General features: G+C 43.8%; 1 protein-coding gene across 1 annotated transcript; it reads right to left on the bottom strand.

Moving 5' to 3' along the window:
• Positions 1 to 2656: 2656 nt before the first annotated feature.
• PKD2L2 (polycystin 2 like 2, transient receptor potential cation channel) lies at positions 2657 to 14347 on the bottom strand. Its single transcript, XM_059825267.1, has 14 exons — positions 14290 to 14347; positions 13999 to 14100; positions 13624 to 13757; positions 12136 to 12392; positions 11146 to 11367; positions 10317 to 10545; positions 9604 to 9780; positions 7925 to 8106; positions 6545 to 6665; positions 5733 to 5834; positions 4477 to 4556; positions 4317 to 4362; positions 3379 to 3500; positions 2657 to 2927 (listed from the first exon to the last, which is right to left on the bottom strand). Exons 1-14 carry the CDS (start codon positions 14345 to 14347, stop codon positions 2810 to 2812), a joined length of 1950 nt encoding a protein of 649 aa, XP_059681250.1. The 3' UTR covers positions 2657 to 2809.
• Positions 14348 to 14503: the final 156 nt, after the last annotated feature.

Here is a 14503-nt window from a genome sequence, read left to right as displayed (position 1 = left end):
CTGTTGCTGGGCTAATTAATTCACTGCCAGTGAATACACCTTCAGCTGATGAGCAGTATTTGATTGTGTCTCTATGTATTTAGCAGGGCCTGTTGCAATAGGACAAGGAGTAATGGTTTTAAACTTAAAGAGTGTAGATTCAGACTAGATATAAGGAAGAAACATTTTATGATGAGGGTGGTGAAACCCTGGCCCAGGTTGCCCAGAGAGGCGGTAGATGCCCCATCCCTGGAAACATTCAAGGTCAGGTGTGACGGGGCTCTGAGCAACCTGATCTAGTTGAAGATGTCCCTACTCACTGCAGGGGGGTTGGACTGGGTGACCTTTAAAGGTCCCTTCCAGCCCAAACCATTCTATGATTCTCTTAGCCTTAAAATCAGTATCACAGCAGTTACTGCTATGTTTGTGGCCAGAAAACGCTGTTATTGCACACGTTTCTGTGAACACAAGAGGATGCTTTTCCTCTGGACTAAATGGATTTTTTTTTCATAGTATATTGATGTAAGTTCATACTAAAAGTGATTGAGGTCTTTCAAACTAACTCTTGTGTTGTGTTTTGTGTAAATCCACCTTTCTTCAGCCTAAGGCCTGGCGGGGTACAGAACAACTGAAGGTGAAGACTTCGCTTGTGGATGTGTGGCAGTGCAGGTAAATGGGAAGAAGGAAAAACAGCTAGGAAGTTGAGGGAGCAAGTGAGGGAGAGGAGAAAGAAGGCAGCCTTCAGTATGTCCTTTAGGGTGGGATGGAATATCCTTCCCTCTGATCACATGTCTTTCCTCTGAAGATGGGGGAAAAAGAAAGCACAAACTCTTAGGGCACTGGCTTGAAGAATGAACAAGGTTGCTACGGATCTGTTCTACAATCCTCCGTTTTTCCTTAGCGTTATTTGTTCAATGAAGCTTGCTCTGATCAAGATGCTAATGAAAAGACAAAAATCCCTCGAACAGTGGTTTGGTGGGAACCGTTTAAAATCCATGTGCTACAAAACAAGAATTTAATGAAGGAAAATAACCCTGTTTTAAACACCACTAGCCAAAACAGAGGAGAAACAGATATTTTTGAGGGTGCATAAAGCTCAGTGATACTGGGACGGATCTTCCTTGCTGAAGAACCAGTTCTGAGACAATGCAAATCTATATATTCCAAGCTTTACCTCTTCTTTTTTTTTTCTTTTAAAAAAAAAGGTTTGCTTGAGCGGTTATGTGACTGCAGGGCAAGGAGCTTGCTGGGAAAGGTGAGGCAGGGTATAAAGAGGGTTTTCTGTGCCCCAGAGGAGTAGAGCAAGGATGAGGAGTGCTTGAAAGCTCTTCCACAAAGTTCTGGGTAAGTAACTGTGGCTAAAGGTTTCGAGACTTCTTTGTACGAGAGGGGTTGCCAGGAGGAGGAAAGGTCGGAGATGCCAAAGGTGCAATACATCTGCTTTCCTGCATGTCAGGCTATTGAGTAATCAAGATAAAGAGCTCATCAGTGACCTCTGTCTTCTGGGACAAGTGTCCTGGGATACTGCATAGCAACAAGAACCCTTTGGAAGTGAAGAGATGGTTTTATCTTAAACTGGTCCCCTTTAGAAGAGAGGAGGTCTTGGTTTGGCCAGGAGACTGAAGTACAAAATCGGTGAATCCTGACAGGCAAACCAGTGCACGGCTGCATTGTGCTACTGGGCCAAAGCGCTCTTTTTTTGGTCCCTTCAAATGCCTGTCTGCTCTCCTCCACAAGACAGACGGTGTGATTAGAGACCGTGTAGTAGCTTGGTAGTGCTCTGCAGGACATAAGGCTTTATAATGCTATAAATCCTTGTAGGATTTCTCTAAGTTTCAGGATACTTTGGGGCTGGGGGTTGCGTGTTGTGCATGAGCGGAGATATACAGCAGCAGAACTTCCCTGGGGCGGGGACTGCGTGGTGCGGGTGGGGTGTTGCAGCCTGGTGATGGCCCCGTTTTTCTCATGGCATGTTCAGGTGGCATTTGGACACGTGTTTTATTTCTTGCTGTGGCCGAGTCCCAGCAATGAACAAATATTAATGACTGCATAGGAGTAGATAGCTTCTGGCCTGAACATAACACCTTGTCTTTAAGGCAATGGGTCTAAATGGATTTAGGAATAAAAAGGGTGCTGTGAAAATTCAGGCTGGTGCAAGAGTGAGGCAGATCTCCCTCTAGTGGTTCCAGCTGTTAGGGCCTGATCAAAATAAATGATTGATTGATTCCCTGAATTAATAATATTTTTTTTCTCTAAAGGTAACAGTAACCTATTTTGGAACCAACAAGTGCTTGGAACAACAATTGTTGAGAAATAAGCATTAACCTTGGCAGCAGATGCACTATCAAAAGAAAGTGGTCTGGGGAAGTGAGGGCTGGTGACCCGTGTGCTGGACTGTGCTCGGCAACTGAGGGTTGCGCTGGGCTAGGTAGGGCCAGAGATGGAGAGAAGGGTACAGAGGCGGCCCAGGATGCTGCTGTCGCTCATCATCCGCTCTCTCGGTTACAAGACAGCTAGCTTGTATCTGTGTCTCACAGCAGCCCCAAAACAGGGCAGAGGAATACATGTCGTTCAGGCATTTGTAGAGATGCCTACCCAGAACTCTAGCAAGGTTGGTCAGTTCTTCTCAGAGTTGAAGAAGCACCTGAAACTCTCAAAGAAAAGACCCAGAAGCAACAAGGGTACATACTTTTATTAACATTCCTGCTCCTCTTATCCAGAAATAGAAAAAAAAAAAATAATAAAAGGGGCAGGGGGGAGATGGGGACTTTGGATTTATTTAAACTGTGAAGAGCCAGGCCATCTCTCTTACCAGATGAGTTCACACATTTTACTGTGCCATCTTGCCTGAAGTATCCTTCAGTTGTTGAATGCTTTTGACAATTTTCCTGAGTTTTGCCTTAGTGTTCTTTAATTCCTTCTCCAACTCAGCTGTATACCTGAAGAGCCTAGAACACACAAATACAGCAACACATCCTTGAGATGGCACTGCCTTTCAACTTGCCATTGCAGCATTCCTCTTTGCTCACTTGGGTCAGCGGCCAAGGGTCTAAGTCCTTAAAGACCCCTTCACAAGCAGAGGCTCTTACAGTCTCTGTCCCCGTCCCTGGGCAGCCACAAGGAGATGGTCTGGAAGAGTGACGATATTTTAAATTCTTGTCCCACCTCATTCTTGACTAACATCCTTACAAGCTGCTCTACGAAATTCTTTGGTTTCCTTCTTCCCTCCCTGAGGGCAGCTGTTGCCAGCCAGTATAAAAGCACTTAAAATATCTTAAAATCACTGACTTTGTGTTGATCTTCTGTCTCTCAGGTTGTCACTCAGTGAGTGTTCTGGCTCGGGCTGCAGCTGCCCGGGGATAGGAATAAGACTGCAAGAACAGGCTCGCACATACTTACTGCTGAAATTCTGCAGTGGAGACGTAGCTCTGAGCTGTGACTGCGTCCGTGTCCTCAGTAGATGGATGCTTCTGATGAAGTTTTTCTTTCCCTTTCTGTAGCTTTGACAACTTCAGATGGCTCTATTCAACACCAGAGGGATTTAAAAAAAAAAAAAAAAAATCGCAGGCAAAGCCAGCATGGCTCACTGGGACACCTGTAACACAGTCACTCATGCAGGGAGGGGGCATGCATGCAGGGGAGGACATACGCAGCTCTGGATAGAAAAATGTTCTCTTCTCCATCTGAAAGCAGACTTTCCTTCTGGCCCTTCCAAAAAGACAGGATGTAGGAATACACATTCCTTTTCAGAGCTGAGAGATCGCAAGCGTTTTGTGCAGTAGTGTTTACAGCTATCCAAGGGGCTTTTCCCTCTCTTCTTGTAGAAGTGATTTTTAAAAGTATGTTTCGGAAGTACTTGCACTGGCTTACCCCAGATCCAGAACTACCAACGACTGCTAGAAACCTTCTTTTTGTAAAGCAAAAGGAAGCTACAGTAATCTTTCTTCTCGCTGTGGATGTAGCCTATGACCCAAGAGATTGCTGTAAAACTTGTCTGTTTTCCATGCATCTGCTTCTGTTTAACGCTTGGGCAAATGCCCAGCTCATGACTTTTTAAACCATTGCTAAGACACGCTGACCTCACCCTACTGCCAGCTCTGCTATTGTATTTCATGACCTTGCCTGAATAAGCTTTCATTTGAAGTTTTGGGCATAATTAGTGATTTTCATTTATCTATAGGTCTAGCTTTTGCTATTCCTATGATGTTAAAAATAGTGTCCTGTTGAGAAATAGCTTTTGTAAGTAACGGTGGGGACAACTGTGACTCCTTTTGTATTACTCAACTTTTGAAATATAATCAGCGGTTTCTAAGAATACAGGAAAGAATAAAGCCTACCTCTTCATTAGCACCGTCTCCATTGGAAAGCTTAGCAATATCCTTTCTTTCAGTGGCTGAAAATTCCTTGCTTGTCATTCGCACCAATGAGAAGAGACAGAAGTCCTGTGAGAATAGGTCTGCTTGGTGCAGGGGGTAACAGCAAATGCTGAGATCCTACCTTCCCAAGCTCTCGTCTGCTGGATTTGTATCTATCTCTGGTTTCTTCAGCTTGAGCTTGACAAGGGCCTTATTGCAACTCTGAACATAGACAGGGAAAGTCGGGTGTTAATTGGCTTGCATTTAACTGGAGACACTTTTGCACAAGGAACAAACTGTGAGCGTAATGCCTTGGCAATTAAACACAAATCCCACCAGTCTTTTGCTTTGTTTGTTCCCTTAGCTCAGTTTAGAGAACTTGCCCTGCTATATCTCAACTTTGTCGTGAAGTCCCTGAAGGTAATAGCCAACCAAATCTGGTAAGAGTTTCTGTTTTCACACATATTCAGTTTAATCTTACTGTAGTCCAGGATAAGTAGGGGAATGAGCTTGGGTGGGGGAATCTAAGCTGTGCTGTTGCTGACCAGACTAGCTGTATCCTGGCCAGGAACTCACCTTTCCCCCTCCTTAATGAAAGCTAGGATTTGCAGGAGCAGTGTAACTTGTGTCTATGCCACTCATAAAATCCTACAGGAAAATTTCAGGTAGATACAGCTGCCAGCCCTCCTCCACGGAGTGCTTACTGTAGGCCAACTTGGAGAAACACAGTCTGAATGCACAGGTGTCTCATCCCACACCTATCTCAATCTTATTTATCTCACTGGTGATGCTGTATTCCCCAGTTAAAGTCAGGTGTCTAGGCAGAGGGACTGACTTGTTCCAGCAACAGAACTTTATGCAATCTTTTTGGCTTCAGTGTATGCATTTGGCAGGAAAGGAGGAGGTCATAATTTCAAATTGAACTGAAAAGTTCGGGAAAGATTTGTTCCCCTTTTGTACTCACTTCTGGCACATAAAAATGGTCTGAACTTTGTGGACCTTTAAAGGTACATACTTCTTCTTGTCTTGTCTTCCCATGCAGAGAAGATCATTAGTTTCTCAGTTTGGAAGAGCAGCAACAGTAAGCTCTGAAGAAAGCTGATGATGGGATATATCACAAACCAGGCTGGTCTTAAATACTGCTTTTAAAAGGGTGAAGTAAAGGCAGGCTCCTTGCACCCTAACTTGTATGCTACTCTTACCATTAGAAGCTCCTGTGGGTTTGATGGAAGGTTGCATCTGTATCTGACAAATGTTTATTTAAAGTGAAAAAATCAAATATTGGGTGTTCTTAAATGGTTATGGCCCAGCTGTTTAAGGCTCTTTGCTAGTGATGCAGCTTAGAACTCTTCCTCTTACCTTGAATTAAATGAGGTAGTTACAGAAGTGTTTACTTACCTGTCTGAAGAGGTCTCTGATCTGCAGTTCTTGACTGGGTATCACTTCAAAGTCTGCTTTGACTTCTGAATAGGTGTCATTTATAATAGCCAAAAACATGTTCTGCACAGGAAAGATACAGTTAGATTTCTGGAAATTGCATTTGTATTATGCTGTTGTTTTGGGGCTGTTCCTTGCTAAGGCACATAACTAATGGAATTGAAGAGCTTTGCTGGGTGCAGACGTGCTCCTAATGCAGTTAAATTATCTGATAATCTTAGGGTTTTAGGGAATATTTTTGGGAGACAAATCACTTATTTCCCATCTGCAGTATTGGCTAAAAGTCCCAGTTCCTTGGAGGTAACAGATCTCCTGCTGTATACTTGTAGCTTTTTCAGATGGTGTTTCAGTCTGAAGTAATTAATGAAAACATCAATCTAACTGATAAATCAAACCTGCACCTACGCAGTCCCATCGAAGTCCCTCCTACCTGGCAAGGCTGACATTATGCAGTTTTCAAGAGCACCCAGTTAAGTTTTCAGAAATTAAAATGTCAAGAAATGGGTGGGGCAGTAGAGTGAAAGGCGCAACATGCTTGTTTTGTGGTGCATAAGCAATTTGTGACTCTTCGGAGGAAGGGAGAGCTGCGAAATGTCTTGCCAGCTGGGAACTCCTGCAAAAGAGTTTGGACTCTCTCTGCCCAGGTGTACTGAGGGGCAGCCAGGGCAAGCCCACTTTTATCCTGGGGTGGAAAACACTGTCTCAGAGCACTATGCAACAGTTCTTCTCTACTGCTTATGCAAAAGCGTAAGCATTTTTAAGATGATACCTACTAGCAATACGAAGAAGACAAAGAATACAAATGTGATGAAGTAAATAGGTCCAAGGATTCTGTTTGCTGCTTCTATGGCTTCAAAATTAAAATCTCCCAGCACAATACGAAACTGTGTAAAGCTGTGAGTAAAAAACACAAGAATGAGGTTGACTGGCTTCTCCTAAAGAGAAGTCTTGTAAGCATTATTTAAAAAAAAAAAAGCAATAGATACAATTGAGACTGATTCACCATTACTTTAGTCACTGAAATCAAAAGGCAAGCCAGGATAATACTGCAATGGTAAATTGGGCATTTAGCATATATTTGAGAATTTGAAAGTACAAAGGAATTTTTAAATGGCTTGTATGAGAAAATACTTTCATTTTGGATAAATCACCTGGTTTTGGTTTGGGTTTTTTTATTAATTATTTTCCTTCTGTTTTAGCTTCACGATCCCTTATCTTCTGTTAGTACAGAAGGTAACAGTATAGGTCCCTGTGTCCCCCTATAGGGGATTTTATTCCTAGCTAAGACAAATAAATATTTATTTCTCCGTATTGCAGCATCTTAGAACTATCTCACATCCAAGTGGATCCAAAATGAGCTATTTTTCTGGTTTAGAAGTGCCTTAATTTTACATGAAAAGCTGCTTTCAAACAATCTGCTGCACTAAAGCTCTCTCTCTAAAGTTGTAAGAAATGTAGCCATGGGCTGAAACACAACGCACAGGGAGTGACAGAGTAGGGTTGCTACAAGCTGCAAGGACCATCAAAACCAGATCCAGTTGGCACCTGGAATTGATCAGATGTTGCTACTGTGAGTGGCTGAAAAAAGTCTGGGGAAGGAAGTAACAGAGCCAGCAGATGGGATTTAGGGACTCTTGGCTCTGCAGCTGGATGCTTTCTTAAAAGAGCTGTAATTCCTGTTTGCAAACATGCCTAGCTTGTGCTCTGAGCCACTTGGGTCTCTCAAGCAGTTCTTCTGTGGCTTTGATGCTGAGGACTGTATCACATACCCAGCGGCGTGTCTGCTGGGTAGTTTCAGATTCCTGCTTTAGAAAGAGGCAAAAGAGAACAGCCTGCTGCCAGGCATGCCCGACCGCCCAGGCAGTTACACGGGCAACGTTGTGTTGAGAGCTGTGGGGACTAGCAGCTCCATGGGGTGAACTACCCTGAGCTTCCCCTTCTTATGCTTCCCTGACCTGTTTAATGTACATGTGGTCTCTCTTGAACATATGAAGGCTTTGGGAAACAGACTATAGGGCCAACAAAACTGGTTTTACTCTATGAAATAAGCTGAAGTGTTGGAGACCTGTACTCTTAAGTTCTGCTTAGCAGAAACTGGTTTGCACCTGCACCAACTGGGGATTTTGTATCAAAAAGTTTAGAAAGTAGCATACATGCAGTTTTGGAAAGTGGAAAACTCTTCAACTTGCGACCCGAAGACCAGATGGCCTAACTGGGCGTAGGCAAAGAAAATGATGAAGAACATGATGGCAAATCCAATGATGTCTTTGGCACAGCGAGATAAAGTGGAGGACAGCTGCGTCATGGTTTTGTTAAAGCTTATGTATTTAAATATCTGCAAGAGAACAGAACATATTGTTATTGGGGGATCAAAATATATTGCAACTTCTTAACAGAATTTCTGGAATGTTATCTGTAATCATAATTTACAGGTTAAGTCTTACCTAGAAATAAGTTGCATGGTATGTATCTGTAAGGAGAACTAGGATTGGGTGTGTTTCTGGAGAAGATGAATATTCTGCAGGGCAAATGCGCTAAAGCTAATAGTGCATAGACAGGTGTTTGTTGGGCCCTGGTATGTGTAATCAGCTCTAGCAGACATGGACCCCTGGTCAAGGAGATTGCAAGACATTCCACCCTCCTGTATCTGAGGATTCCCTGACGGCCTGAGTTGGTAAGGAGCTCTTTTACTTTGGGTCTGAAGCAAGGCCTGAACAAAAGCCTTGTTCAATGACAGACATTAATTATAAACACATTTGTGCTACTAAATTAACAGTAATTAGTCTGAGGGGAGGATGGTGCAGGGGGAACATGCAGCTGGGGTACAGAATGGATGTAACAAGGAAGACTGTCCACAGAACTGGTTAACAGCCAGGGCTCCCAAAGAGCTTCCTCCTGCAGCCTGGGCCTGGGAGGTGGAAGAAGGCCAAAAGCCTGTTTATTTTAAAAGGACATGACTGTTCGTGATAGCTTATGTTCAGGTATTTGGGGCATGACTGTAAAGCATGATCTTTTCTGGCAGATGTGAACACCTCTGCTGCCTGTTTCACAGCTGCTTTGTGCTGGGTGTTTTACAAATATCTTAGGGGAGAGAAGGGCCTGTAAGCAGCCTGGGATCAGGCAAAGCTTTGGGAAGTTTCATCCAGTCACTGTTAACAATGAGGCCACCCAAACCGAAGTCAGTGATGTCTGCTGGGTGCAGACCCCAGTCAGGGGCAGCAAGGTTTAGTAGATTAGGGACAATGGCATGCAAACGTGTAGGGCTGGTTTGGCCCCAGAGCACTTGGTTAGGAACAAAAGCAGCCCCTCATCGCAGAGAAGTTTGCTGCTCTGTCCAGAGATCAGCAAATCTATTTGTAAGTAAGAATGAAATGAAAGATGATCTGGCACAAAGCCACTTCTGAATCAAGTTCAGACACATTTTGCCTTCCTCTGCAGTTAAAAAGTAGCTACTGTTTTCACAGCTTTTGGCTACAAAAGCTATGAATAGCTTCACCTATTACAGCTATGACATCTGTATAGGTCAGGCTGTGACCTGGATAATGTTTGGTCTAGGGAAAGACTGAGTTTCAGGAGGCTGTTTGGCCATGGTAATTTCCCAGCGGCTCTAATGGAGACAGCTGCCCACGTGCAAAATTTTTTTAGATGGACTTGGAATTTGTGTGACGTGTTTATGAGAAGGAAGTAATTTTAAACCCTTCTGGAATCTTATAAACAAAATTCTCCCTTTTATCCACACTTTTGCAGTTCACCCATGAAAAGGTAAAAGTGAACATTTATGCTGTGCTTAGAAACACATGATTCTCGAGTACAAAAAAAAGGGAATAAGAACCAATACCTTTATCCAAGCAAAGAAGATGTTGACAGCAATCATGTTGTTGTAAAGGACTTGCCAGAATGCAAGGAAATAGAAGTCTGGATATACATGGGCATCAGACAGCAGCTCTTCCATTAGCAGGGAGACTTCTACAGTGCGGTAGATGTTGAAGGCAATGGCAAGGATGGATACCTGAAGGAAAGCAGAAGCCATTTAAACTAAAATCCAGCTACACCCCCTCTCTTCAGACTTGTCACTTTGCACAGGAAAGACTACTGACTTCAAAAGGTCCTTGGTTAGATTTGAAGAACCTGAGCTTTTTAGATGTTTTGTCATAAACCGTATACATGAGACTTTATTGGCTAAATCACTTGTAATTGTACTGTGATAATTCTGTGCTTGTGCTATGTAACATGCTGCATACATTCTAATTTTACTGTGTTAGCTCTGTTATGTGCTAGTGCTTCCCTGCTTGGCAAAGATTAAGGCTAAAACGAACAACGTGGATAATGAGTAGGAAGGATGTGGAGCCACAGCAAATTGACAGCAAGGCTAGAAAAGAGTTTGGGTGTGCTGAACCATGGTGGGCCGTGTGACCTCTTCAGTGTAGAACAGTGGGTGACTGACTCTAACCAGGAACAGATTTGGGCTGTTCTGGCTCGTTGGCTGTCTACCCAGTGCTAGTCTAGGCTGGCAAGCACAGATGTGAAAGTCAGGGGGTAGCTCACCACCAGCAGCAGCAAATCCAGCCAGTTCCAGGCACTTCTGAAATACTCCTTTTTCAGTTTTACTATTTTTATAGCCTCCTGTATTATGAATGTAATGATAAAGAGGCAAAAGATGATTTCGCAAGAAGCCAGGAAGTAATCATAATATGTGACGTATCTGAGGAGCTTCACAGAGTAGATATGTGAGGAGGTGAGAGCACCCCCGGTAGCAGGGAACTCTACCACCAACCTGAAAAAAATTGGGGACTGGTGTTAGTTACTGTCCCTTTAAATCATCTCAGCCCTTAATTTTCTAATATTGATTATTACTACATTAATAATACCTTACTGGGACTCCTACATCTGTCAGATCTTGTACGGGTTATGCTCAGTTGCCCACGAAGACAGTATTACATGGCAGGGAAGGTTGAGGGGAAAACAAGAAGCTCTTGGGTTACCCAAGCTATGGTTTTTAGTTAAAAGTCTTTTAAAGAAACTATGTCTCAGAAGAGCAGACGTTCACCCTGCCCTGAATCTTTTCACTCTACTACCTGATAACAGGACTAATAATCCAGTCTTCCACCTTGCAAAAGGCTATGAAATCTAGTCCAACAGACAGCAGCAACCAGCTGTACAGACCAGACAACAACTATTTAAAAAAAACATAAAGGAAGGATCTGCTCCCTGCACTAACTGAATTTCTGCATTTTTAATGAACTGCTGTCTTTCCAGCTGCTACCTGAGAAACATGGCTACATAAGCCTGAGGTGATCAGCCTTTCCTTGTGTCCTTATGGAATCATCACGCCTCAGTAAATTGGATTGCACATGTGGTAAAGGTAAGAACTCACTTGATTATACAGAAGAGGTTTATGTTAGCATTATACGTTGAGAAGTCGATAAATACAACCCTGGTTCCTCTAGTGAGCCAGCTGTTCTGCCTGAGAAACATCAACTTCTCCATGCTCTCCTGCTTCGATTTAGGTAAGGTGAACATATATCCTCCACTGCTGTACAAGCCCATAGATCCCCAGTACCATGGGGATAACGAGGAGGCTGAGGTGTATGTCCATCTGTCAGAAATGGGAAAACAAAGCAGCTCAGGCTTATGGAAACTGGACTGAAGTAAGCTTTAACTTTTATTTTATACAATCCTTATTAGTTCTTGCGTTTTTCTGCATCCACAACTGACCATTTAAGCCAGACCTTTAAACAACTCTTTTCTTTACATGAAGTACGCGTGAGACACGTGGCCTTAAAATATTCTCATTGCTCTTATTTGCTAAATACTCAGTACTTTCACAAAACAGCAATGGCTTATAAATCTGGATTTCACCCAACGTGGGCCAGACAGTTTACCTTAGAACCTTTATAGGTAAATGGAATATCTCTGGTTTACGTAGTTCATCGTTTCTGTGGCATGTTCACATGTTCTTTCATTGGGTTAAATCAATGCTAAATGAAGTGTGTGAAGCAGGCCCTTTGGCTCTGTTTCCAGAGCATTTTAGCATGATTCCAATTTATAAACATGTGATTTAAATTCAGGCCTCATATAATTGAGCATTTCCCCAAAGATGTTAGTTGAGATAGGTCTATTAACATGTGCTTTTGCTGAACTGGGCTCGCTGTTGCCAGTTCTCCCCGTCTCTCCGCTATAACTCTCCCATGCCAAACTCCCGTCTATAATGTTGGCACAAAACCAAATCCATGCTTTATCTCAATGTAAACAAGAGAAAAACTCAGCTAATTGCATGTACAGTCGTTACTAACTGAAGAATAGTGGCATTAAGGATTTGGTTAGGTTTTCAGAAACATTTCTGTGCTGAAGTAGGATGACTTACTCAGATTCATTCCGTAGTCCAAAGTCAGACCTGTCTTCAGCTCGATAACGATACTCACTGTAACAGTCTTCTAAAAAAGTATGGAAATATGGGTAGATGGAGCAAGTGTTGTTGCGTACTTTCAGCTGGCGAATCTGGGCTACTCCTAACAGCAAATTCTCATAGTAAATATGGCTGTTGTTGTTCTGGGGGGTTAATGTCATGTTGTTATACCATTTGTCCCAGTAGAGTCCATCCAACAAGGGTCCCTCTGCAAACTGTGTGTACAACTGAGGTTAAAGATTCAAAAGATTTAAACACCACCACTTTTTACAATACAAATCTCCACAGGGTTCTCAGGTTACTTATAGCTACAGAGTCTAAGCTAGAACACTAACAATTCCCACCTATATACTGTCTTATAAATATGATATATTCACCTCTTTTTGCTATGAGACAATTCTATTCCCTATGCCATTCTAAGAGACATGTAATGGGATTATTCAGGGTAAGACTACAACATGTGTCTGTTTAGGTTTTCATTGAAAAATTCTGCTGAATTCTAAACAAATATGTTTAACACAAACATTATATGTTGTTTTAACAAAATCTGTTGGTTGTCTTAATCTCTGAAGATCTGTTTTGGGATATATTTCTGACTAGGTTTTTAGTCATCTGAATCTAAATGAAGAAGTGTTTATTTTTGAAGGCAGGGAAAAAAATATCCCTCTCTTTCTGGGTGTTTCTTAGATGCCGATAAAGAGCATTAAACTTGGGGATAACGTTATTCTGAGTACAAAACATGCTTCTGTGGTCTGGCACCATCTCAGCATGTATTACAACCATTTCTAGTAAATCAGCACACGCAGTGTAGAGCAAGGGCTCACTATTTTATGGACTAGCAATAACAGACAGCATGACAAGAGGGAGTACAACTCTTCCAAATGAATTGTTGTAATTTCCATTTTTAAGGAAGAGTAGAGTAAGAAACTTTGCCTTCTCCTGTCAGCTGGGCAATGCTGGTAATTTTGGAAAGTCCTCCACCCTGTAGCAAAAACAGAGATACATGTTTTGCAACCGTCACTGAAATATGATGTAATGTAACAGCAAACCAGGTGAATCAAGATGGTACATTCTCCTGGCTGCCCCAGTGGAAATCATTATTTTTTTTTTTTAAACAGCTGAAAGTCGAAAGAACTGTAAACCCAAAATCTTTCTGTTTTTATTAAAGCTCTTTTTAGACCAAGCCTAATATTGAGACTATGATGCAGCAATTAATTGGCCTATTGTTTTCCTAGACAGACTATTCAGAAGTATCAGTATTATTGTTCGTACTCAGAATTTCTCCAAGTGCATTTTAAGAAGTTATTTCCCTTTCTTCAGCTGAAAGCACACCATCTAGCACAGGGCTTTTAGGAGAACTGCAAGCCTGTGTTGCTCTGAATTAACACCAGGAGCTTCTTCCCTTGTTTGCTCTCCAAGAAAACATCTTTGCAATGAAAGCCGTACCCTCCAGAAATCAGCTCTGCTCCCAACACTCCCGAAACCACTCCTGTCGTCCTCAGAGGAGGAGGGCCCCAGGAAGAGATGGGACATGACTTTGTTCAGGTAGTACATGTCCATGCTCACCATGCCAAACGTCACTGGAAAGAAGGGGGAAAGAGGGGATGGAATTAGAGGATGACAACAGCTTCTAACCCTGCTTCTCCCCTTCGCTTGTCATTCAGTCATGCTGCTAGAAAAAGGCAGTCAGAGAAATTCTGACCGAAGTGACACTTCGGGGTGGATGACAGACGGAGTAAGGAGTAAATACTGAAAGAGGTACAGCTTACACACGAATTATTTGTAAACAGTTGAAGTTGCCTCGGTCATTTGATGACTTACGTATGCAGAGATCCGTCAGGAAAACGACGTAGACGAGCAGCTCCCGCAGGGTGCTTTTCAGTTCCACTTCTCTGCTGCAGCTGCCCCGCGGTTTCACGGCACCTGCTCGGGGAAATGGCGGCGGGGGCAGAGGGGAGTCAGAGGACCGAGCCCTCGGGCCCTGGCGAGCCTCGCAGCCCGCTACCCTCCCGCGGGGACCGTGGGCCGGGGCCCAGGCTGCGCTGTGGGGCCCCGCACGGCCCCGCGCTGAGGGCGGCGCCGGCCTGAGGGGAGCGGGGTCGCCTCACGCACCGCTGCCGCTCAGCCGCTGGTCCACCGCGGGCCGCTGCCGCGCTGCCGACGGCTCCATGGCGGCCGGGCCGGGCCGGCTCCCCCGTTCGAATCCCAACGGGCGGCGGCGAAGGCGGAGGGAGCCGGCGGTCCCCCGCCTGGGGCCGGTTCCCCTTACCGCCTGCGCGGGGGCTCGGGCTGGGGAGCGGGACCGGAGCGCGCACGGGCCGGCGGA

This window comes from Gavia stellata, chromosome 16 (genome assembly GCF_030936135.1).
Source record: "Gavia stellata isolate bGavSte3 chromosome 16, bGavSte3.hap2, whole genome shotgun sequence".
NCBI classification, from domain to species: Eukaryota; Metazoa; Chordata; class Aves; order Gaviiformes; family Gaviidae; genus Gavia; species Gavia stellata.
The sequence above is the reverse complement of the archived record's forward strand: the minus strand, read 5'-3'. Positions and strand labels throughout refer to the sequence as shown.

Coding starts and splice junctions, on each gene's coding strand:
- PKD2L2 (XM_059825267.1), bottom strand. CDS start 14,347: ATGGAGCCGTCGGCAGCGCGGCAGCGGCCCGCGGTGGACCAGCGGCTG. Junction 10,546..11,145: donor AACCTCTTCTGTATAATCAA/GTGAGTTCTTAC, acceptor AATTTTTTTCAG/GTTGGTGGTAGAGTTCCCTG. Junction 4,363..4,476: donor GCAGACGAGAGCTTGGGAAG/GTAGGATCTCAG, acceptor AGCCACTGAAAG/AAAGGATATTGCTAAGCTTT.